At 36.6% G+C, this 26,815-nt stretch overlaps 1 protein-coding gene across 1 annotated transcript; it reads right to left on the bottom strand.

Moving 5' to 3' along the window:
* Positions 1–167: 167 nt before the first annotated feature.
* Positions 168–26,764, bottom strand: MetRS (methionyl-tRNA synthetase 1). Its single transcript, XM_085942736.1, has 23 exons — positions 26,575–26,764; positions 25,285–25,411; positions 22,776–22,926; positions 21,812–21,955; positions 19,741–19,862; positions 19,524–19,661; positions 17,742–17,858; positions 16,455–16,530; positions 14,971–15,098; positions 14,170–14,274; positions 13,359–13,536; positions 12,273–12,437; positions 10,989–11,090; positions 10,184–10,301; positions 8,929–8,999; positions 8,462–8,708; positions 7,594–7,726; positions 5,886–6,032; positions 5,205–5,400; positions 4,098–4,268; positions 3,674–3,859; positions 3,230–3,354; positions 168–345 (listed from the first exon to the last, which is right to left on the bottom strand). The coding sequence occupies exons 1-23, from the start codon at positions 26,675–26,677 to the stop codon at positions 300–302; spliced, it is 3,096 nt and encodes a 1,031-aa protein (XP_085798862.1). The 5' UTR covers positions 26,678–26,764; the 3' UTR covers positions 168–299.
* Between the last annotated feature and the right edge of the window lie 51 nt (positions 26,765–26,815).

The raw sequence follows: 26,815 nt of genomic DNA, 5'->3' as shown, positions 1-26,815 counted from the left end.
ATGTCAAGGGTTATGTCTCCGAAAATACAACAAAATCTCCATTTTGAGCTACGTTGGGCATGTGGGTCCTTAAGGCCATATCTGTGTCAAGTTGAATTTCAATATGCATTGCACCTTAGACATCTCTTTTTCTCCGTGTTTCACAATGATAAATAAAAACTCCCATTAATTTTAGAATATTTTTTAATTATTTAAATTCTTAATTTGCGGTAGGTACAAATAAATAATATTCATCACAAAGTAATAAAATTATAATTTTAAAATTTAATGAACAGAATAAATTGCACATTATTGATGAATCAGTTCTTGTTGCCCCCTTTCTTCACTTTCTTTGAGTCAGTAGGGCTGCAATTAAAAAAACATACTATTTAAGTATCAAGACACGACATTACAGAAATAAATATAATACAGCGGAAACTCAGTACTTCTTTGTCACACGACAGGAAACCACACCCACACAGGGCATTGGTGTATATGAATGTGATAATATACTCGATAGTTTCATCTACCTTGAGTCTCTCATGGACTGACATGGTGATTGTTAGAAAGAGAAGTCATTTTAGATTGTCATTAACAAACAAAAAGCATTATTTACAAAACATAAGAAGCCTGTGCTTATCGACACCTTGGAAAGAATGATCCTTAAACATTTTTGAAAAAAAAATTATCCACCATTTTTACGTGTCCGGAAACTTGTATCTATGCAGTTCGCCGTATCACACTTCATCGTGAAATGTTGTATCGGAAATATATGGCCGTATATTAAAGACCGTACAACCTCTTTGGGTCGTATAGTACCGACATAAAATTCAAGTCTAAATAAAACATGGTTCTTGTCGGTTTACACTTTACAGGAAGCCAGCAGCAAACAAATTTTGAAAATAGCCGATGTACTGCATTATTTGTTAGGTTAGGTTAGGTTCATTCCAGAATTCATGAATATTGCCAAAATCAGCTATGAAAATTGAACTAATGTTCACATTGAATCTAATAAAATTGGAGACCGTATACTATAGTGGTGCCCAACCTTTAGTCTATCCCGTGCAAATTAAGAATTTAAAAATTTTAGGTGAGCCACACACAGGACCTTCATTTTTTGAAAAAATCAGCACTATCAATCAGTTTAATCTCTGGAAGAAGCTTTACAAATCGTTGTAGGACTTTTCCCTTACTAAGCCATCTTATATATTTTTTATGAACCGTTGTAAAATGTCGTTCTACGTTGCACTTTTTTCCAATAGCTACTGTTGAACCGCAAATCAAACAAATACATTTGTTCTTAAAATAAATAGAAAAATATTTCTTTCCCAATCTTCTTGAAAATTGTAAATGTATGTCCGTTTTTCTTTTTATCTGGCTCATATTTAGACATAATTATTAGAGTAACTATATGATACGAGGGTGGGTCAATAAGTCCTTAGAAAAGCCGACAGGTGGCGTGACTAGTACTGTAAGCGGTTTGTTTTCATGCAGCGGCACTACCGATTCAGTATGCTGCGAAGTTTCAATCAGATTGGTCGGGTTGTTGTGTGTTTCTCGTACATTTAAAAAAAAAATTTGCTTGTGGAAAATGGAAAAATGGAAAATGGAGAAAATTGAGTTTAGGGCTGTTATTAAACATTTTAATATAAAAGGGTTAACAGCAAAGGAAATAAAAAATGAGTTGGATTTAGTTCACGGCATATCTGCTCCTTCACTTGCAACTATTTATAACTGGTTAAATGAATTTAAACGTGGTCGTACATCAACAAAGGATGAACCACGCTCAGGACGTCCTGTAGAGGTGACTACACCAGAAATGATTAATACAATCCACGATATGGTGTTAAGTGACCGAAGATTAAAGTTGAGTGAGATAATTGAGGTTACAGGGATCTCAAAAGGTAGCGTCATTTCTATTTTACATGACAAATTGGGCATGAAAAATATTTCTGCAAGATGGGTGCCGCGTTTGCTCACAGTCGACAATAAACGCAATAGGGTGGTGGCCTCTAAAGCCCTGTTGTCGCTCATGCAACGCAATCCGGATGAATTTTTTCGTCGCTTTGTGACTGTAAATGAAACATGGATACACTATACTCCCGAGACGAAAGAACAGTCAAAGCAGTGGATTGCGAAGGCAAACCATGTCCAAAGAAGGCGAAAACCGTAAAATCAGCTGGTAAGGTTATGGCTACTGTATTTTGGGATGCACGTGAAATTATTTTCGTTGACTATTTGTAAAAAGGAAAAAAAATAACAGGGGATTATTATGCATCTTTATTGGACCAGCTAAAAAACAAAATTGAAGAAAAACGGCCTCATTTAAACAGGAAAAAAATCCTCTTTCATCAGGACAATGCCCGTGTTCACACATGTTTACGATCAATGGCTAAAATTGAAGAATTGAAGTTCGAATTGGTCGACCACCCACCGTATTCGCCAGATTTAGCCCCCAGTGACTTTTTTCTTTTCCCAAACTTAAAAAAATGGCTAAGTGGACAACGTTTTTTTTCAAATGAAGAAGTCATCGATCGGACAAATGCTTATTTTGAGGACTTTCCGAAAACTTATTTTTCTGACGGTTTAAAAAATATTGAGAAACGTCTAACCAAGTGTATTGAGCTCCAAGGAGATTATGTTGAGAAATAAAAAAAAAATACAAAAATAAAAACTGTTTTAATGCTTTTTTCTAAGGAATTATTGACCCACCCTCGTAAATATAATTGTCAAACTGACACTATCTTGGGTCAGAACACGCTTCGTCTCACCCATCGACTAATATACTATTACTCTCGCCTTTTCGCCAGTGGTGATTGCCAACGGGATGTTGCCACAGTGAGTAGCAATTTTGCCGATTTTTGACATACACTGTGCGCTTATTACATGATCTGAACGCGAGCTGCGAGCCACATTAATACTGTACGCGAGCAACATTTTGCTCGCTGAAATGTTTTACGTACAATTTATATGTAACCCCATTTTTATTGGTCAACTAAAGAGAGCAAAATTGGACGAAACGATATAATGCCAAGCTCAATTTCTCTCTTTCTCACTTGTTTACAATGAAGCTTCCACTGTAGTTCCATTAATTAGGATTTGGAAATACACTGGTTAGGTTAGGTTAGGTTAGGTTAGGTCATGTGTACGTGACACATGAATGAATAAGCACCTTATGTTTAATGGTCCAAAAGGAAAACGGAGTGTGGGAAGACCACGACTTGAGTAAGTAATAAAAATATTTTCATACCTATTCAGTGCCGCAGCTGGATTGAGCTTTAGTAAGGTATCCTTCATTGTCAGTAAAATGCTGACTTCCGGTTGCCAAACTGCTTTCTCTGCTCCGCTAGTCTTAAGCTGGCGAACTTTCTCACCCTAACAACACAAATACAAATTACAGTAAAACTAATGTCACATTGAAATAACACCGCAAACAGTTAACTAATTAACGCAATTGGCGGAACTGCCTTTAAAAGTGTTATTTAGTACTTAACACATAGAATACATAATAGCATTTTTATCACAATTTTGTATGATCTTGGAATTATATGTTGCAATATACCTGCTAAAGATGCTCTCATTTAATTGACTAGAAATGGTGTCAAAGTTCTTATTTACAAGCTGAATCCAAATTCAGAGTCAAATCAGCACAAAAAGTCAATGTCGTTTGGTGAATGTATTATAATTTTAATACCTGTTTGGCTATTTCAGCCTCCAATTGTGCGACGGTTTTAACATCATCCGATTTAGTGTCACCACTCTCCTGATTGGTCTGCTGGGCCAGCGTCAGTTTTTTTTTAAGAGCCAGTAACGCGTCCACCTCCGGCTGCCACACAGACTTGTCCACTTTGCTCGATTTCAACTGACGGACTTTGTCACCCTGTTGAAAGAAAATGTTTGCAAATTACTAAAATTCATATCGAAATAAAACACGATTTTTGTCGGTGTACACTTGAAAAAATTGAATTAATGTTCATATTGAATCTAATAAAATTGGAGACCGTACCTACAGTATACGGTCATCTCTTTCTGATAAGAAAGCTCACGGTGAAATGTTTTATGTACAATTTACATGTAACTGTAGCAAATTGGGTACAGTAAATCCCAGTGTGCCGTACCTGTTTAGCGATCTCGGCCTCAATTTCAGCAACAGTCTGTCCACCAGCCTCTTGCTTGATTACGGTCGGTGCTTGTGCCAATTTCTTTTTCAAAGCCAACAACACCTCCACTTCTGGTTGCCATACCGCTTTCTCAACTCCGCTGCTTTTCAGCTGTCGAACTTTCTCACCCTGTTGTAAGAATATTAGTACAAAAATAAATGAAAACCTCTTGAGTAATATCACATTCTAAAAACGTTTTATTTCTAAGGGCTTGCGCAGACAGAGCGCGGTCAGGCGGTCTGCGTTCCGCGTTCGGAGTTCGGCGTTCTTTGTACTGTATGGACTTCATACTGTATGGGTACACAGCCGGCGGTCAGACCGCGCCGGTCAATTGGAACGCTAGAGTTCTGGAGTTCTATGCCCGGAATTACAAAGAACGCCGTACCTCCCGTCCAGTCCCGTCATAGGAATTTGAGCAGTCACACAACATAGAGCGAAACCTCACGGGGGAGTGAGTACGCAACAGCGGTGCTTTCTCACTTCCACTCGCAGTCGGAATATAGCGGTCTCGCATTATGCAGCGCTTGTGTCAGTACAACGTTTGTAAACAAATGGAACGCTTATTGTTGACCGCCACCTGTCTGCTGTCCCTGAACGTTAGCGGTCAACGGTCGGTTGAACGCAGAACTCCGACCGCTCTCTGTCTGCGCAAGCCCTAAGTTAATGTTTACGTATAGTATAATATGGACACCATGTGATACCTCCGAATGAAATCTTGTCACTTGCAAGTCTTAATGCATCATCACGTATCAGATAAGGCATTTGAAGCCGCATTTAGACCAAGCGAGCGAAGGTTTATTCTTCCCCCATTCTGTATATGATTTTCGACAAAAATACCACGTTTAGTCAACTTAAATAAATATTGCAAGTGGCTGACATCCATTTCTCGTAAAAACAAAATCTGTTAATACATACCTCCACTCCGTGGAGGCCCATATGATCCTATTAGGATCGGACATGGTCGGAAAAAATAAATATTGTAGAAAAATACTTGGGAATTAGGATCAAATAAATATTAAATTAAAACCAGAGACAACTTATTAATTCAGTTTATGGTATCCTTACCTGCTTCAGTATCAGTGCATCCAACTCTTGAGTGGAAAGTCCGTCTACTTTAATTACTTCCTTCGGGGGAGATGCTTGACGTCCGGCATATCTCTTTTTCAATTCCTCGACTTTAGCAAGCTCGATTTTGTCAAAGAGAGGTGAAGGCGTACCGATTTTGTGACCGGGAGGTAACAGAATGCGGAAGCAGGGATACCTGTTCAAGAAAAAAAATTATTAAAATTTAATTTGCTAATGTTGAAAGCAATGAACATTATGTATTTGATTATATTATATTTTATCACCATAGTATGTGTACAAAAAGTGGATTATGTTTACTGTAAGTGTAAGGCCTGAGTGCACAGCGTTCAGCAGGGCATGCGCAACTCAAACGTATAACCGTGTGTGAAATGTTCGTAGACAATGTCTTTTTTGGGTTATACGTTTGAATTGCATACGCCGCTCACGCCCAGCCGACCGCTGTCCACTCAGGCCGTACACTAAGAGTACATTAAATACAATGTTGATAATTCGAAATTTATACTAATATAAAATTTAATTCTTCAATACAAAAAAATCGTAATTCAAGTAAGTATACGTGATAGGTACTTAAAAAATTTAAAAGATCGTACAATTTAAAACTGTACACAAACTAATAGGGGAAAAAATGTACAATATTATAAAAAATGAAAAGAATCTTACTCGAAGTTGAGCTTTCCGACAGTGTCCAGATTAGTGCCTAGTTGTCCCAATAAAGTTCTGGCCGTCTGCGGCATGAATGGAGAAAGTAATACTCCGAGGAGACAGGACATGTTGCATGATAAGCCAACCACTGTACCAGCACGAGTTCTGAAAATTAATTATTTTGACATTGGATTGAAGAGTCAGCTGTTTCTAACACATGAGGGAATCAGGATTAAAGTAATCCAAGTAGATGAGTTAAGCGAATTGACTTAGAGTTAAATATGCAATTATCAATTCTACATACTGACATGCCTTTAGTAAGATACAAAATTATGATTGAATCCTGTTTCATACATAAATAGGTATGGAAACTGACATTGGGTGATCTTACGAATATAACTGGGATTTAGCTTAAATTTTCTTCTTTTCTTTCTTTTTTCGACTATATCCGATCCTAATAGGATCATAATATGGGCCTCCACAGAGTAGAGGTTTGTATTGACAGATTTTGTTTTTTACGAGAAATGGATGTCAGCCACTTACTCAACCTATTAGGTCCATACCCTGGACACACACAAATTGAAAAACAACATGTGTACTTGCCAGATCGAGGATTCGAACCTGGGACCCACGGCGTTACAGTCAAACGCTTAAGCTGCGCGGCCACCGTGGGTGTTAAATTTAATAAGCAATAATTAAGATTTATAGCTAAATAACTTACTGCGCAGAAGCACACCTCCTTTCGTGCGCATGGAGAATTTTACAATGACAACTTTAGTAAAAATACCAATAATTAAAAACCTAATTTCGCCGGATTTGTTTACTCAAAAAATTGAGAATACAGAAATCTTCTACACGTGACTACAGCGACTTGCAGTTATCGCCGAGATCTTGTTGTGGACGATAGTTTAATAATTATTATTCATATTGAAAGTAATTCTGATGATTTGCTACGTGTAATACGGGCTGTTCCCTTCTTAGACGCTCTCATATTCGCCGAAAACAGTTGAACCCAACCGAACATCAAAAAGTTAACGTTTATGTTGTCGAACTATAGTTGTAGATTTAAGAATAATATTAATGTAACAAACATTTTACCTACCTGGCCTAACCAAACTTTAAGAATTTAACCCTGTCTACTTTAATTCTTTGCCAATGCCGAATGCATTTTGATACTTCGTCGGGCAGGTGGCTCCAATTTATTCCTCTAATTTATATGATAATCATTGTAAAATATTTTACGCTGTATTTTGTTTTTGCTGCATTGTTAAAATAAAGACCTACCTCTCCGTCGTCAAATTCTTCTTGATTATTGGATTCGCCCATTGTTAGCTTCAGAATCAGTTATGTTGAAAACTGGTCCTAGCTCATTTATATTAATTTGATCCTCAGCAAATGTTCAAAATTAAGCTTTATTGAACTCATCAATTTACCATAATAGAGGCTTTTAGTCAAATATGCATAGGTTTGACGCATATGAAGTTTTTGATATTTCATAAGGTACCTAATCGAGGTTGATAAATGGTCGGCCTATCAGTATTAGGCGGTATGCAGTCAATGAGGTGTTAAACTCATTAGTGTGGAACTGTTAACAGCCAATAGGATTTAATATCGATAAGGTGCAGGTAAGACAAAGTTTAAAGTGGACTCTATACATTTTTTGCCTGTATAAGAATCTCCATCAGCACAGTGAAAAAGTTTCAAAGCTCGAATATATGAAACTTACTTGGCATCATCAGTTCCCTTGAGGAGTACCCACGGCTGCTGAGCTTGCATGAACTGGTTTCCATGTCGAGAGATGTTCAGGACGTGTCTCAAAGCGTCTCGCTGCTTTGATAACTCTAACGATTCCATGTACCCTGTAATTTAAATGTGAAGATATAGGTTATAATAAATTAAATATTCAGGACCATAAGAAACTCTACAGAGTAAAGTCAAGAAAAAATTACCAACTACACTACTGTCATTAGGCCCCACGGCCTGTTGTAGTTTTAAAAAAAGAATATATATGTATATATTTAAACTGTGGCGTAGTTCCTCTTGCCAATATGAGAATAATTTAACGCTGATCTATGTAAATCAAATGTCAATAATTTTGTAACTCTCTGTGTTACTTTATTAATAAAATGTGCGTCTGTCTTGTGATTTCAATATAACTATTTCAAAAGGCCTACATATAGTGAATTAGTTATCATCATCAGCCGGGGGGCGATCCACTGCTGGATGAAGGCCTCCCTTAGCTTCCTCCACTCTTCTCGGTCGTTAGTACCACGCCACGTACATCCACCGAAATTTATGACGTTTAATGCCTCTTGTATACCATTGTATGACGGCATTCGTCCAGCAGTTGTCCACCCGTCGAGTGACATTCCAGCCCATATCCATTTCACCTTCTTAGCAACCTTTATCACGTCATGTGCTCTTGTCTGCTTCCTTATCCGTTGGCTTCTTTTATGATCTTTACGCATTACGCCCAACATGCACCTTCATTTTTTGATTTCTCTTACATTAAGAATGCGAATTAGTTATAATGAGTTATAACTACAAGTTAGATGAGTAAAAAACTCTAGAGGGCAATAATAAACAAATCTCACCTTTAATTTCTCTGTTCACCAATGCCAGAAGATTATAATCTCCGGCTTCCAGGTGCATCTGAGGTATCGTACCCTTGAAGGAATTTGCGCAGAAAACAGATGCTCGGTTCACGAAGTTGCCCAAGTTGTTCAACAGTTCGGAATTGTTTCTTGTCGCCATGTCCAGCCAACTGAAGTTTGAGTCTTGACCCTCCGGCCTGATGCTTAGCAGGTAGAATCGGAATATGTCGGACGGGATGCCGGTGTCCTGGAGAAGATCAAGATATTCTATTGTACAATTGCAAAAGAAATTAAAGCTCCGTAGCCATTATATAATATAGCCAATTTGTTTTGTAATTTTTTTATATAAAGTTTCAAAATTAATTTATGAAATTTCCACTATACATTAAATATATTGAATATGTTTTTGGTCATTCTGACCTGTACGAAGATATAGCCTAAAATATAATGAAAATTAATTTTAGTACCTGCGCGTCTGTACCAAATACACCAACGCCTCTTGATTTTGAAAATTTACCATCTTCATAATTGAGATATTCTGCAAACAATAAAACAATCATTCTATTACATTAGTGTCATACATCTGTACAGAAACCATAATTCCAATACAGACAATTCGAAATTTACTGTAATTCTAAATATTTCACTAATTCCAGCTACAATTCGAAATGGATTTTGACCCAGAAAACACCTGTAATTTAAATAAATAAAACAAAGGTCTGACGTAACCTAACGTCTTTGTGTCAGTTTTTTTGTATATTTCGTAATTCGTGATTTGAATATTTCCCAATGACGAAAAAAAAAACTTTTGTACTGGAAGTTAAATATTTAGGAAAACAAACAAACATCATCATTAAAATGAAAAATTTTTAATTCAAAAGCTGTCTTAAGCCTTAACCTAGCTTAGTATTAGAATGGCGGTACCCGGCAAGCTACAAATTAAACCTTATAAACACACCTTTTTTTGAAAAAGGTGGCCGCGCGGCATAAGCGTTGGACTATAAAGCCGTGGGTCCCAGGTTCGAATCCTGGGTCTGGCAAGTACACATATTGTTTTTCAATTTGTGTTTGTCAGGGTATGGACCTAATAGGTTGAGCAAGTGGCTGACATCCATTTCTCGTAAAAAAACAAAAATCTGTCAATACAAACCTCCACTCTGTGGAGGCCCATATGATCCTATCAGGATCGGACATGGTCGAAAAAAAAAAAAAAAATATCATAAAGACTTGTATTTAGGTTAAGTAATTCACCATGATTCCAAGAGATGGCAATATGTGTACAGTAGGAGGCTCTTGTGGTGCAGTGGGTAAGGCGCTCGCCTTCCACCCGAGAGTTCCTGGGTTCGATTCCCGGTCATGACAAAAACATTTATGTGTTTTTCTCAAAGCCTGGGTGTTTGTGATTGTTCAAAATTACTAACAACCACCTTGTACGAAAAAGCAAGGACATGGTTATTAATAATTCTATAAAAAAAAAAAAAAATATGTGTACAGTATAATAAATTATTTAAAACAATTGAGCAGGAATAGTAACATGAGTGTAAAATACAGATTCATTTTCTATGGCCGGCCTTATACGCATGGAATTGGAATTGCTTGTGGGATACATCCGGTTAAATCAAGATTTTCATCCAAAACAATACAAATAAATCATAAAAGTGCTGCAAAAAGTGTGCTCAGAATAAGATACCAATTTAGATGTGAGATGTAAATATTGATTACCTGTGGCCATGATGTGCTTCACCATGACGTGTTTCTGACCGATGCCTAACAGAGTTGCCGGGAAGACTACGGAGTGGAATGGGACATTGTCTTTCGCCATGAATTGGTATAAAGTCACCTAGAAATAACATTTGCACAACCAATATAACATATTAGCAACACTTGAATACGTGTATTAAAACCAAATATATAATATTGTACCAAAAAAATTAAAACTAATTTTTATAGAAAAATGTTCTACGTACCGACGCCAATAACGTCAACTATGGTCTAAGTGCCTCAAGCAAGTCAAAAAAATACAGCAAACTATTTAAATCTGGCGACGTTGTAAATCCGTTGGCGTATTTTATTTATAATGGTGTAAGTATCACTGCAGTGGTCAACGGCATTCAATATAAAATGGCCGACGACGGTGTGTTGACACTCATGAGTTTTTAATTCCTAAAATTATGGAAGCTTCTGAGATTGCTTCACACTGTGAAACCACATTTTTCAAAAGGTCTGCTTCATGCAATGTTACTGCAATGACTCAGTATTTTGTAACCACAGGCAATACTGCTTTTTGGTACTTAGCGCCCTAATTAATACACGTATTCACTTGTTGTCAATTTAATAAGAATATTATAACTGATAACAAAGAACGTCAGACGGCACCAGAGAAATTGAATCAAAGTTCTGGGTCAACACCCAACCTTCTTCAACAAGAAGTAATGTGATTAGCATGTAATGAGTCTTTGTCTTTGCCTATAAGCCATCATCACAAAAGAAAGATAATTATGTTTATACATGATATGGAGAAACTTACATTGTGTTTAGGGTCTGGTTTCCACCATTTTTCGTACTGATCAGTATAACGTTTTGTTATAGAAATGTATCCAATGGGTGCGTCAAACCAAACGTAGAATACCTAGAATTTAATTTGATTAGCATAGAATGTTAGATGTTTTACAAATAAAATAGAACAATAGACAAAAACTCTGAAATTAAAAGTTGTGATAGAAGAAATCGTAATAGATTTTTAGATTTCCACCGCGTGTACTACTTCCTTCTTTCCTCGACGTTTCGGGCTCGTTCCAGAGGCCATTATCAAGAGATATGTGTTATGATGAAGTGTAGTGTAGGTGTATGAATGCAAACGTCGCTCTAAGAATGCCAAAAGGAATCCGATTAGCTAAGAGCAAACGTTGCTCAGAGTAATTTGTCAATCGTTACAACCAGAGATGCCGGATCAAATATTTGATTTTGTTGACAGTGCTGGAAGCCATGACGTTTTTAACCGTAACCAATCATCCCTATCAATATACCAGTGGCGAAGGGTGGAGGTAGGCTGTTAAGATCCGCCATAAATAGTGCACATTAACCTTTTTCAGTCAAATGTATATGTTTTTATTGAAATAAGACTACAATTTACAGATAGTATTGGTTGGGTTTTAAAAATCAATTAAACCCTGTCTTAACCAAACCATAATAGTATTGGTATATTTTAGACAATATGACAAAATTGTGCCCATTTTTTCATTCTTACTTATTTGTTTTCGTTAGATTAAGAATACGTATAACACATATAGTTGGTTCATTTTTTTAAATCATCAAGGTATGTCTAAACCAAACTATAATAGATAAAAAATATTATTCTATCTATAAAATATCAAAATGTATGTATGATTTAATTGCATAATTTTAGATATTTTATAGATATACGAGTATTTTTTGACTATTATATATTATGGCTTAGTTTTCGCAGGGTTTAATTGAATTTTAAAAACTAACCAACACCATCTGTAAAATGTAGTCTTATTTCAATGAAAACAAGTATGTATTACTGACAACGTTTCTTGTGCAATATTTATGGCGGATATTAACAGCCTACCTCCACCCTTCGCCACTGCAATATACCAATAAACATCATATGTGTAGGGGAGGATTGTTTCTTTGATCATTTTATAGGTGTGGACGAAATATGATTTAGATTGTGACATTTTCATCCATTTCTGAATCTATTAATAAAATGGTTAAATTGCAATTGCAGTATTTGGATTTTAACTAGGGAGTCAATTTAAAATTTTGTATGACAACACTTGACTGTTACCTTGCTTTCAAAACCTTTCATTGGCACCTGCACCCCCCAGTCCAAATCCCTCGTTATGCAGCGAGATCGGAGGCCAGTCTTCAACCATGCTCTGGTAATTTGCTGTGCGCTGTTCGACCAGCCATTCTCGCTAGACGACACCCATACTTGGAGAAGAGGTTCCAGCTGGAAATAATAATTCACAATTAAGTACAAAAGATGTCTCCGTTTTTAAGTGATCTATTATTTCGTTGGGACATTCGTATTAATGTTGATACATAGTATTGAAAATACTATCTACAGAAAATATACAGTGCAGATAATTCCAGGATTTTTGTATTTTAATTAACTATTTCTTTTATTCAACGAATATTCACGAGATTTTAAGAATGTACGGTTCAAATTATTGAACATACATAATTTTGAAAACACTTATGAGAAAATATAGCCAATAGAAAAAAAATTTTTTTTTTAAAAGTAAGACACCCGGCAGGAATTGAACCTGGGTCTCTTGGGTATCGCGCTCTGTGCATTACCACTATGCTACGACTGCCATGCTTAATTGCGACAAATTTGAACTATTGGCCTATGAGAAAATATAAGTGTTTTCAAAATTATGTATGTTCAATAATTAGAATGGTACATTCTTAAAATCCTGCGAATTATTCATTGAATAAAAGAAATGGTTAATTAAAATTATTATCAAGTTCAAGTAAGTTACAACTCCTTTTCTTCGTCGCAATAAACAAAATATTTACTAATAATAGTTTTTAAAAAAATCCTGATCATTTTAGTCATATTTTTATTATAAAAAGCATCAAATTACGTAAATTTATAGATCTGTACATCATGAAAGCGTAAAATGAAATGATAAATTTAGGGGCGTTCCTCATTTCAAAACGGAAGTGCAATTAACTAAACAGGAGGGGCTTGTTAGTTCACAGTTTTAACATGTGGACAAGAAGTCCTTGTTCGATAGTAGGTAATACACATTGAAATAATAAAGTTGAATTTTGCGCCCTTTCAAATTCTCATGTGTTATTCAACGTTATTTGTGGTGATACAAAGCGGTCAAAGAATTGGGTGTACCTAACATTGTGCACTGACCTGCGGTAAGTCAAGGAAGAAATGTGAACTAGTCCTCAAGACAGGTTTAGTGGAGCAGATCTTGCAACGAGGGTTGATCAACTCGGGGGCATTGATTAGCTTCCCACACCCGTCGCACTGATCTCCCCGGGCATCTTCGTAGCCACAGCCAGGGTGAGGGCATCCACCTTCCACAAATCTAAAAGAGAAAAAAACACTCGATGAAAGACCTCAGATGCTTAGACTGAAAGGAAGCCTGGTCAAGCGTCAGTTTCTATGAATAAGGGAAGAAAAGGGTGGGCATTTATTAAGTACGTAGCAAGGTATGGAAACATCTGCGGGGCTATTCTAAATAGCTCCAATATAACGTGGATATCACGCGAAGCAATTCTATAAACAAGGTGGTTATCTACGATAATTGTTAGCACAGTTAACACATCTTACTTGTTTCCAAATGCATTCCATTATAATCAAGTATGATGCGTTAACTGTGTTACTTCTATGACATTTGACAGCTCGTGGTTAACGCGCGGTATGGGCGACCGTGTTAAAAAATATCACACCTGACAGTTAACTTCCCGGGATAATCAACTGTCTGAATACGACATTTATCATATTTATCACTTTTTTACTTGACTGATATTAAATGATGTTAGAATAGCCTTGCTGAAATGGTATGACAAAAATGATGCAAATATATTTCCATGGCATAGAGAGATTTAAATTTACCCCCATGTAGAGTGAATAAAATGCTATATCGACCTATGTAGTTTTACCCCAACGCCATAGAAATATGCTTTGTCCAGAAGAGAATATTTTGATTTACAATTACCTGTCAGCCAAGAATCTATTGCACTTCTCACACAAGAGCTGTTCTACCGTCTGCGTGTCAACGAATCCATTCTTATGAAGACTCTGGAACATTTCCTGGGCTATTCTGAAGACAGAGACAAAATATACATTACGAGAGACAGTTTTTTAAATTGGTATGTCATCTTACCATCCTGCTTAGAAAAAAACTTTCAGAAGATAAAATATAAAAAATGAAACTGAAGCTGAAAAATGGACAACTAACTGTATTAATTAATATTGATTAACTGTAAATCGTTTCACATTGCGGTTTTATTTATAGCAAACTTCACGCTGTTATCACATGCATCTGTCAAGGACCACTAACACTTCATCACAAAAATTTATTGATATAGAGCCATTGGTAATTTCTGCTACCAGCGTATTTCCACATATACTGAGACATTACGGAAAAAAACTTAGAATGAAGTAGGAAAGACAATGGGTTTGACAGTTTGTGGTTAAGAGATTATTATTGCAAGTGGGTTACAGTAGCGCCGTATGCAAAGCATCAGTCATTGGCTTCAGCAACCGGTTCGTCGGATTTTAGTTTCTCTATGAGCGAAACGCCATAAAAACATGTAAACTCATCCGGAAATCCATGGCACAGTAAGTACTTGGCAACAGCTCATACTGATTGCGAGAAACGCCACAAATGTGAGGAAAAAAGAAGATGCCAAAATAATATTAATTCATGGGAATTCTTGGAGGTGCTGCATATTGGGTGTATGCTTAAACTAAGAAGTGTATATGGACTAAGAAGAAGATTTGTACAGAAACTTACTCAGTTTGTTCAGGAGTAGTGGTTCTCCCGAAGTAATCGAATCCAATGCCAAACCATCTGTAGACAGCGTTGTGAATTTCAAAGTACTTATCACAGATCTCCCTTGGCGTGATGCGTTCTTCTAATGCCTGGAATGTTAAGTCACATTGACTGCTGACTAGATAATTACTTTTTAACTACCACATTTAAATAACATGCTAATTATATCGAATGGCCATCTTAATCGTTAGGCGCTGGGCGCGTCTTTAGCATCCAATGTATTAAAGTTATAAGAAACTAGTCTGCGAATTATTATGGACTGCGAAGCAATTCATATCCATCTTGGTAAAACTGACAATAGAGTAATGCACCGTAAGGATACATGCCTTGATTCTATGTAGCCGACAATTTAAAAATCACCATCATACTATATTATCCATTGATCAAAGGTGCAAATCCCAATGGAAGTGAGTGGATAATACGAAATATAATATATTCTAATACTACAGAGCCCACAAAAAAAAAACTCTATAACTCCTTAGTTAGAAGCAGACTTGAGAGTAGGTCTATTGTTTAGGCCCCGCATCAGTTGAAGTACGGCCTTATGGTGGAGAAGGTCCAGGAGAAATTTTTGAGACACCTTTACTTACGGCTGTATGGATATTATCCGTGGCTCTTATCCGACTGACTTTCTCTTAGGTATGCTTACTTACTGTAGCTTAAAGTTTAGATGGGATCTTTATTTACCTACATATTTTTTTTCGACTTCCGACAAATGGAAACTCTGCCATTCTTGGTGGTGTTGGCTTGTGTGTCTCTGATAATTACCTTAGGAATCGAGGGCATCCGTTGTTTGTTCTCCCACGGTGCAGAACTAACCTGCCATTAGTAATGCCAATTGGGAGGGCAGTAACCGAAATCGCTTCGGATATTGATATATTCCACTTACGTGAGGGTGAATTTAGGTGGACGTTGTTTTATAAGTTTTTAAGATAGGGTCTATCAAAGTTCACTCTGTGTGCTTCCATCTACTTTTATTTTGTTACTTATTTTATTTATTTTCCTATTTTATTACTTATTCTCTGTATTTTTATTTTTAAAAATTATTAATACTTATTTTACATCATGTCGTGAACGCTTTGAATTTATAATTTGTCATGTTCATTATATGTAAAATAAATAAATTTGATTTGATTTGATCTCTCGTATCGGACCCGAAGTGACTGACTAGTGGCGCCATGTATGTACGTATGTATATCTGGGCGGCATCCAGTGACACCATATGTATGCACCAGTGGCGTGCGGTCCATAGCAATGCAATTTTTTGATAAATATGTACATACATACATATTTTTATTCTTTTTAGTTTTTTTAAACTATGTCAAAGCAAAAAAATCAGTGTAAATAAAAAATAATCGCTGCTTTTTTTAAACCATGTTATTTCGAAACCGTGCAAAAAAAACCCGTGCAAAAAGAGGATCGGGTGTACTTCGATTGATATTTACCTTTGTTTCTGTAGCAGTTCCGTATTCATCTGTACCACAGACAAAAAGGGTGTTGTAGCTACAAAGCCGGCAATACCTGAACAAAATAAATATTAAATTACTATAGATCCACCGGTATAAGTTGTCCGCTGAGTGAGGGCGCCACATGCTAACATTTGACATATCATTCAATACTTTTAATACCGTGATGAGCTTAGTTCTAAATTCGAACACCGGACAATTTATGATGGAACATCTGTACAAAAATTTATATTGTATAGTTATCCATTCGCCATTACCATTTCACCATCACGGCAATTTCTACCACACTGTAAAGACAGGCAAGAGTAAGCAATAGCATAGGTCTACATTTGTTTTGATTGATGTGTGAAATAGATTACGTTTAAGCGACAAATATCTTACGATGCACGTCTGTGTACTATCACGTGACGTCACAACAAGCTACCGCTACGGGAAGTAAGTGTGTAATGTCGTTTTTGTTTAAAATGTTATCAGACTGATGCTCCCATCCCGCAGCACATTTTGAACCTTTAAACGAACATTGTCAGTTAGCAAAATCTGCCGAAATCATCAGAACAATGAGGTCATCTCACACATACCGCACCGCATCGACACCCACATGACTCAATGAATGTTTTTATCATTTTCTACATGCCTACACATTTTTTGATGGTTGCCACTATGTATTTCTATATGAATGTTGTCTATTATCTATGGGTTCTGTTCAAAATATTATCTATGGACGCAATATCATAAGTAATTTTAATACATTCACGGACACATGTTAGCTAATACACGTTAGTGATATGAGACATATTAAAATTTTTATTTTTTAAATTTTCGATTTAGATAAATAGAAATGAGTACAGTCTTAAGATACGACACTATCTAATGGAAATATATTCGCACCGTGACACAAGTAACAGGGAACATATTGTTTTAATCCAAAATACGACTTCTATAAACGTCATGTCGTATTCCGTTCCACAGTACAGTATGTCAATGGACGTCCTGTCATAACGCATCTCACAAAATACGACGTTTATAGACGTCATGTACACACACGTAGAAACTACTGTTAATATTAATTAACATTAGCATGAATAATGAATAATAATTTAAAATACTAATACATTAGAGTTGGCACTCACCATCATTGAATTTACAGACTTGGTGATCGTTCAAAATATTCTGCAAAATGACGAAACCATAAACTAAATTTGTCGTCGTGACAGCGTGACAGTATGCGACGTGCATCATAATGTAATTGAATCATTACTCTCTTACCTGGCAAAAACATCAGCTGACAGAACACATCCGATAATGTTCCCAAGATGCGGCACGTTGTTAACGTAAGGAAGGGCCGATGTTATGAGAATATTTCTGTATCCGTCTTTTGGAAGCCTAGAAAGGAATAGAAAATCAGTCGCAGTTATCCATCAAATGCATTTTTAGAATTAAACTTTTATCCAATGAAAAAACGCCAAATCGAAAACTGAAATGCAACATCCCTTGCTCAAGCTATTGGTTGACAGCCGAGGGCGATACTAACTGAGGATCGTAACCCAGATTATTTGGTTGCTGACAGCCTTCTCCATGGCTTTGCTTTTGCATTCAAGGGCACGCAGGGCATTTGTCAATATGAAACCTGTGACACTCTCTGCAAGGAGGTCGTTCTAGCCCCCTTTGGCCTGATCCAACATCATGAGTTTTGCCATGTACAAATTGGTATCTATGGTATATTTCAGTGACGAAGAGTATAAGTAGGCTGTGGTGATCCGACATAAAAAGCACACACTTTATAAGTCATACTTATTTATTTTCATTATTTACAAATTGCAGATTGCAAAATTCAATGAAACCCTCAATTGGTAAAGTGCATTGGCGCAAATCCAGGATGTGGGTACGAGTCCCGCCAGGCGTATTTTTTTCAAAGATTTTTTCTAGTAGATATATATATGGGAATATTCAAATTTGTATATCTTGGATCGACCATCAGTGGAAAGGGCGGATGCGAAGCGGAAATAAGAAGGCGCACACAAATTGCAAAAAGTGCGATGACACGCCTTACCACTATATGGAAGGATCGGGGAATTTCAATTGCCACAAAAATGATGCTTGTGCAAACATTAGTGTTCTCGATATTCCTATACGGAGTCGAGTCGTGGACCCTGAAGGCAAGAGAACGGAAGGCAATTGATGCCTTTGAGATGTGGTGTTGGCGCCGAATGCTTCGCATTTCTTGGACGGAGCACAGGACGAACCAGTCAATCATCCAGGGACTGAAGATAAAGGAACGGCTCTCGACGATATGTCTGAGAAGAATTCTGCAGTTTTTTGGACATATTGTCAGGCGCGGACCGGACAACCTGGAGAGACTTTTGGGTAGCCTCCAGGGAAGGCGAAGCAGAGGAAGAGCGTCTGCGCGATGGAGCGACCAAGTGAAAGAGCTGACTGGGGGCACCATCCATTCTACCCTGAGAGAAGCGGAAGATCGAGAAGGATGGAAAGTCTTGGTCGCTCAAAGGATGGCGAAGTTTAAATGTGGTCACGATCCTCAGCCATGAGTGCACGACCAAGAAGAAGAATTCAAATTATGTATAAGTATTATGGTTTAATTCACACAGGGATATGTGGTGGAAACTAGGGGAGGCCTTCATACAGCAGTGGATCGACCCCGGCTGATGATGATATTATATATGTAATATATAATTATGCTAGATTCTCACAGCCTACCCCTACTCTTCGCCACTGGTTTTTTTCTAGTATGTATATTATGTGAAGTATTTTCAAATTATGTATGTCCATTATAATGGTTTTGAAACAAAGGTTTTTTTTAAGTTAATTCTACAATGTATTTATATTGACAGCTATTTTGGGCTATAAACCCATCCTCTGAACAGGTATACAATACTAAAGGTTCAGACATCAAATGTTCAGACATCAAATGTTCATGCTTAGAAAGTCATGATGGAACGAGAGGGTGTGTGATGTTATTATCTGCTTCTCTTCTCGTTGACCTAGTTTCTCTTATAATCATTTTAAACTAAATCACATGTAATTACTTACACAATCTTTTCATCAGGCAGAGCCTTTCCGAGTTTCTTGCCGCCATTAATCCAGCCTTCTTGTGCGAGCACCAGCTCTTCCGGAGTAACAGCCACTTCTGGTTTTTGTTCTGGTGACATACCAGCAGCAGGAGAATTACTAGAACATGGCATGATTAAAAGTGTTTTGCTAGTTGAATAAATACACGCATAATTTTTACATTAAATCTTTCACCCACCTAGTTTCGTTCTGTGGTGCTGCGGTGGATTGAGAAGAGATGACGTATCCCCCGCTAATTGAGGCAGCGTTTAACGCTTGGCAGATATCTGTCGACTTGATTGAGTATTCTTTTAATGATTCCTAAAGAAGGACATAATTAGTGTGACATAACATAAGGGGACTTTGAAAATACAGTAAATCCTCGACTAATCCTCATTTATCCCGACTTAATCCTCGACTCGAAGATTTTCAAGTACGTCAAAAAAAACTACAAAACATGCATTTTTTTTTTAAATAATATGTGTTAATTTTAAAGAGTAGGTGAAAGTAAAATGGACCTACATACAAACATTTATGAAAACATTATTGATGGATGAAGTGGATTGATTTTTCAATTCCCAGCAGCATTTCCACCAAATAAAAGGGTTAGCCTATTTTTAGACACTTTAAAACCTAGCATAGATTTTTGGGATATAATGACTTATCTGGCATTTTTGCCAATAAGCCCAGTTTCATCCACATTAAAATTTTGTTGTGGCAGGTTATCCTAATTTTTTATGATTTCTGCTATACTCTGGATAAAATTTGTAGCTTCCTCTGCGTCTGCACTGGCAGCCTTACCTGTTACTTCAATTTTGTGTAGTTTATTGCGGCCTTTAAATTTTTGAAACCATCTGTGGCTTGCAGTGACGTCCCTAGACAAAATGCCGCCCCATTTTTTATACAGTATTTTTATCATCCCTTCATGACTCCAATATCTAAGAAATGTGTTGTATGGATACACTACTAACAAAATATATAAGTACCACTAAAATATACAAAATTAAATTTATAAATATTTTTTTCCCCAAATGTGGGGATTTTTTTGATAATACAGTAGCTGTCCTCTTCATACTCGGCAATATTAATGATATTTTTAGCCTGAGATCTAAAAGGTTTAGGCAATATTAAATCGATAATCGACATAATGACGGAGCGACTCTTCGATAACGCAACTTCCGTGCGCATTGGTTAATAAGTCAGACTATAATTATTCGCAAATATGCACGTGCTCGTTACGGTCACCAAGGACGCCGAAAAGCAACGGAAGTAAACTAGATATCGCGAACCCGATAAAAAAGTTACAGTCCCGTTAAACCTTTTATGCTAATTAATACATTTTGTTTCCAACCAGTGAGCTGAAATTTTTAATGGAAAAATATTCTCATTGTTACTAAGTTTAGGTAGCTATTTCTATATATAGGTACCAAATGATTCTCCTCGATTTGCCGCCCTTCGAGTGACTGCCGCCCCCAAGCGACGCTCAATCTGCCTAACCCCACGGGACGTCACTGGTGGCTTGCAGTGAATGTATGAGTATCAATACTATTATCATTTTTACACATTATGTTTTAAAAACGACTCCAAGCTTTCTCCCGTATGGCTTATTAAAATTCGTCGTTGCCGCAAATCTTCCATCCATATAACCAATAATCTTTCCATTTCTAATTATTGTAAAATGCATTACTACAATTTTTTTACATGATCCACATCATATAACATAATATTGTATGTAAACACAAGCGTAGAGAAACAAAATACAGCAAAAAAAAAACATATTTTTAAAAATCGCGTAAGTACGAATTCACCTTATTTTTTTCACATTATTTAATTCACATTTCGCATAAATCGAGGACTTAGTGTACAGCCTGAATGGACAGCGTTCGGCGGGACGTGATCTGTGTGCGCAACTCAAATTTATAACTGTATAAACGTACAACCAAAAAAAGACATTGTATACGAACACTTCACACACGATTACACGTTTGAATTGCGCACACCCCGCCGAACGCTGTCCACTCAAGCCATACACTAACTGTATTCTACAAAAGTATATTAGAATTTTGAATGTCAAAAGAACTTCTTTGTTTTGAATCAAAACACAAATGTGCAATAAACCTATAAACACTAGACTCGTATTATAAACACAATTAATTATTCATAAAAACAATAAATATTTATACGGTATTCATTATAATTTCTGCTGCAAGTGATCAATAATCCTATAGACTGATATGTAATTACTAGAAAACAAACATTCAATTTCCCACCTGTACTTCTTTCAAGCCTGTTATCTGCTCTTGCCATTTTTTTAAGTTGGGTGCATTGCTTAAATATTGTTTAGCGAGGTTGGCATCACTGGACAGAGAGTAAAGAGTGCACCATATGCAAATATCAATTGCAGAGACAGATTTCTGAAACAATTCACAAAAGTAATTTCCTCAAATTAATACTGAGAGCTTCTGACATAGTTGACTTATAATACTTCTAAAAGCAGAATCAATAGTAGTATGCCCTGTTACCGCTGAGGAGCGGTGAATCTGATAAACAACAAGTTGAGCGGAGAGCGGTATATATTTTAAAGATCAATATAGTTTACAATAATCGCTGAGCTTTTGACTGGTGTTACCTGCAATTCTCAGGTAACAGCAAATGATGATACTATCTAATCATCGTCCCCTTTTGGTGCCAAGCACTGGTTTGACCTTCTCAAAAATGGCTCACTGGCAGAACATTTAGGTAAGAGGTTAGTTACCATCTTATGAACATTTATACAACTACAATCGAACTCGGTTATTACGAGGAAGATGGGACCGACTGAATTTGCTCGTGATAAGCATCACTCGTTATATCTATATATATATTCAGCTTGGATTTTTTACATGAAATTTCAACCATATGCGTGGATACTTTTCCAATTTTGTCGGCGAAAACACCAATTAGGTACTTAGACACTTAACTAGAGTCATAAACGTAATCCGATCCCAGCGGCATCGGTCTACGGTCGGATTTTATTGCTTAGGGTCGAAATGTTTTTAAACGATCGACACATTAACAGTTTTAAGAAAGTTTTTGACAATATTTTTGCTGATCCGATAAGTAGCTCGTTATAAAAGTGAATAAATGTATGGAGAAAATCATAAACTAAAATGTCAACGAATATTTCCTCATTACATCCGAGATGTCGCTATATCCGTGATCGTAATAACCAAGTTCGACTGTATATTAACTTACCCCTAATAAGAAATCTTTTCCTCCTAGTGCCGTGTTCAACTCTTCTATTAGTGTGGCGAGCCTGCTGACCACTTCTTTAGAAGATTTTGACGTTCCCAGGTTGGCAACATTGGGGAGAAGTTTAGTCGCCTCCCATTCTAGCCATTGAGCGCTGAAAAATTATATTATTTAGTACCGTATTCACCTGTCATAATAGCAGTGTATTAAGATAAAGTATGCATATTCTGAGGCATAGACAGGGCTGGATGAAGGGTCATCCATCATAATTATTTTTATGTTCTCTTACGGCAATTTAATTAACGGTACTGTTCAGTTATCAGCAATACAGCGGAAAACATATTTTTAAAATACCCGATATACTGGATTATCTGTTAGTTTGGGTTAGTTTAGGTTAGGTTAGGTTGGGTTAGGTTAGGTTTGGTTAGGTTAACCTAACAAATAATCCAGTATATTGGCTATTTTCAAAATGTGTTTTCCGCTGTATTCCTGATAACCGAACAGTACCAACTTAACTGTTTAGAATATCAGGGAACTCAGAATTTGGTGTATTTCAAGGTTGCAACACCTACTATTGCATGTCTATAATGTGTGGTTCATTTTCGGAGGATACTCACACATTCAAAACCCTGCGAACCAGTGGCGAAGGGTGGAGGTAGGCTGTTAAGATCTGACATAAATAGTGCACACTATACTTTTGTCAGCCATTCATTATTTATTTTTATTGAACTAAGAATACAAATTGTAGATGGTGGTGATTAGTTTTTAAAATGAAATTAAACACTGCCTAACCAAACCATCATAGTGGAGATCCAACAAGAATAGTGTACACTTAATCAATCATACTTAAGTAATTACTTACTATGACAGATAAATAATATTCTTTCATATATAAAATATGTAAAATTATGTATGATGTAATGGCATTATTTTAGATATTTTTTAGAGATGAATATGTTTTGACTACGAGGGTGGGTCAATAAGTCCTTAGAAAAGCCGACAGGTGGCGCGACTAGTACTGTAAGCGGTTTGTTTTCATGAAACGGCACTACCGATTCAGTATGCTGCGAAGTTTCAATCAGATTGGTCGGGTTGTTGTGTGTTTCTCGTACATTTAAAAAAAAAATTGTGGAAAATGGAAAAATGGAAAATGGAGAAAATTGAGTTTAGAGCTGTTATTAAACATTTTAATATAAAAGGGTTAACAGCAAAGGAAATAAAAAATGAGTTGGATTTAGTTCACGGCATATCTGCTCCTTCACTTGCAACTATTTATAACTGGTTAAATGAATTTAAACGTGGTCGTACATCAACAAAGGATGAACCACGCTCAGGACGTCCTGTAGAGGAGACTACACCAGAAATGATCAATAAAATCCACGATATGGTGTTAAGTGACCGAAGATTAAAGTTGAGTGAGATAATTGAGGTTACAGGGATCTCAAAAGGTAGCGTCATTTCTATTTTACATGACAAATTGGGCATGAAAAAAATTTCTGCAAGATGGGTGCCGCGTTTGCTCACAGTCGACAATAAACGCAATAGGGTGGTGGCCTCTAAAGCCCTGTTGTCGCTCATGCAACGCAATCCGGATGAATTTTTTCGTCGCTTTGTGACTGTAGATGAAACATGGATACACCACTATACTCCCGAGACGAAAGAACAGTCAAAGCAGTGGATTGCGAAAGGCGAACCATGTCCAAAGAAGGCGAAAACCGTAAAATCAGCTGGTAAGGTTATGGCTACTGTATTTTGGGATGCACGTGGAATTATTTTCGTTGACTATTTGGAAAAAGGAAAAACAATAACAGGGGATTATTATGCATCTTTATTGGACCAGCTAAAAAACAAAATTGAAGAAAAACGGCCTCATTTAAACAGGAAAAAAATCCTCTTTCATCAGGACAATGCCCGTGTTCACACATGTTTACGATCAATGGCTAAAATTGAAGAATTGAAGTTCGAATTGGTCGACCACCCACCGTATTCGCCAGATTTAGCCCCCCAGTGACTTTTTCCTTTTCCCAAACTTAAAAAAATGGCTAAGTGGACAACGTTTTTTTTCAAATGAAGAAGTCATCGATCGGACAAATGCTTATTTTGAGGACCTTCCGAAAACTTATTTTTCTGACGGTTTAAAAAAAATTGAGAAACGTCTAACCAAGTGTATTGAGCTCCAAGGAGATTATGTTGAGAAATAAAAAAAAAATACAAAAATAAAAACTGTTTTAATGCTTTTTTCTAAGGAATTATTGACCCACCCTCGTATTATCTATCGTGGCTTGGTTTACGCAGGGTTTATTGAATTTTAAAAACTAACCTAACTGAAATTTGTAGTCTTAGTTCAATGAAAATAAATATATAAGACTGACAAAGTTTAGTGTGCACTATTTTTGTTGGTTCTTAACAGCGTACCTCCACTCTTAACCACTGCCCTGTAGCACAGAGGTTTATAAAGTCTTAATCCGGCTGACAGTATAGCGGCATAGTGCTATTACATAATATACCTAACCTTTGCAATTTATCAGTTGAATTAGCAGCAGGAACCAAATAGAGGCAGGCGGCATTGCTGGAGAAAAACTTCAGCTCTGGCGACACCTCAAGGATTGGTAACTGTTTTAGGGATTGGGCTGCATTATCTAAAATTAATAAGCAGAATAACGAATATTTAAAACACATTGTTGAAAAACATCAGCGCATCTATTCTATACACAAGACTGCTATCGGCAGCTATCGAGGGTAGTTTTGTATCGCAGTAATAGCACTTATTGTAACAATTGCAATAAGTTAGCACAATAAGTTAGCACCTCTCTTGGGTGTGCTAAATTTTAGAGTGAGATAGACAGTTTTGACTGTTTAGATGGCTAACTTATTGTAACAATTATAATACTTTGATACAAACGTATGAAAAACTACCCTCAATAGCAGTCTTGTGTATAGAATAGATGCGCTGAATATAAGAAAAAGGTACAGTTCTTCAGAAATACACAGAAAAATAAATTGGGGGGTCTATTTTGAAAAAATATCCATTATATTTTTAAGACGGCAGGAGGGGGCAGGGTTAACAAAATGTAGCAGGTGCCAGTCACTTACACATTTACCCTGCCTATTATTTATAGCCCAATAAAGAATGTTACATTCATCTTGTGAATTATTCGTTGAATTTAATAATTATTAAGTAATTTTCAAAACCGGACTGTTTGGTTATAGTGCCGCAGATGCCTAGAAAAGATGCTCGAGAAACATGTTGATTTGGTAAGTTTTCACAAATATTTATCATTCTGTTCCTATTTCATATGTTTCAATTGATTTATTTTATTCCAAAAATAGCTGGCCTACAAGTGTCCACCTAGTAAAAGTGCAGTAAAGGCAGTGTGACGCTCTACAGTAACGTTTTCCAAATGGTGTACGCAGTAAAATTAATGTTTTTTTGTATATTATATTGATACATCCATTTGAATTATGGAGTTATCAAGTATCGATACACAATTAAAAATTTATTACTTATCTGGTCGACTCGCTACGCCGGGCCCCTCCTGAGCCCGGGCCCCCAGGCTAGAGCCCTAACAGCCCCCCCCCCTTGTGGGGGCCATGCCTGTGACAGAGAAAGATATTCCTAATCATTATCTTCATGGGATAAACTGTTTTCTCAATAAATAAAATGTATATGAACGATGTGGTACTCTTCGGCATATTTATGAAAAGGGTAAAAGCTTGGAAGGATTGCAGCATATGTCATCATTATTTTTTTTCTCGTATGTGCAACTGTGCAATGCTAAACTATCTTTGAGTAAGCACTCACCGGCAGCGTTTCCGATCCGTAATTGAACATTTTCCTTCACCAATTTAGCACATATCAACAGTTTTAGTGTCGATGTGTTGTTTTCATTTGAATGAATGATCATTTTCAGTAATAATTTTCAGTTTCTAGACGAAAATATTGCAGTGCACGCGGCAATGACTGATGCTCAATTCTGACGTCTGAATTTGACAGGTTGAGAAATTAATGTCGCCATGTTCATGATTTTTAAATTCCCCATTTA

This window comes from Rhyacophila brunnea, unplaced genomic scaffold (assembly GCF_057557595.1).
Source record: "Rhyacophila brunnea isolate RB1 unplaced genomic scaffold, BYU_Rbru_1.0 scaffold_15, whole genome shotgun sequence".
Classification (NCBI taxonomy): Eukaryota; Metazoa; Arthropoda; class Insecta; order Trichoptera; family Rhyacophilidae; genus Rhyacophila; species Rhyacophila brunnea.
Note: the sequence above shows the minus strand (reverse complement) of the source record. Positions and strands in the feature narration are given on the sequence as shown.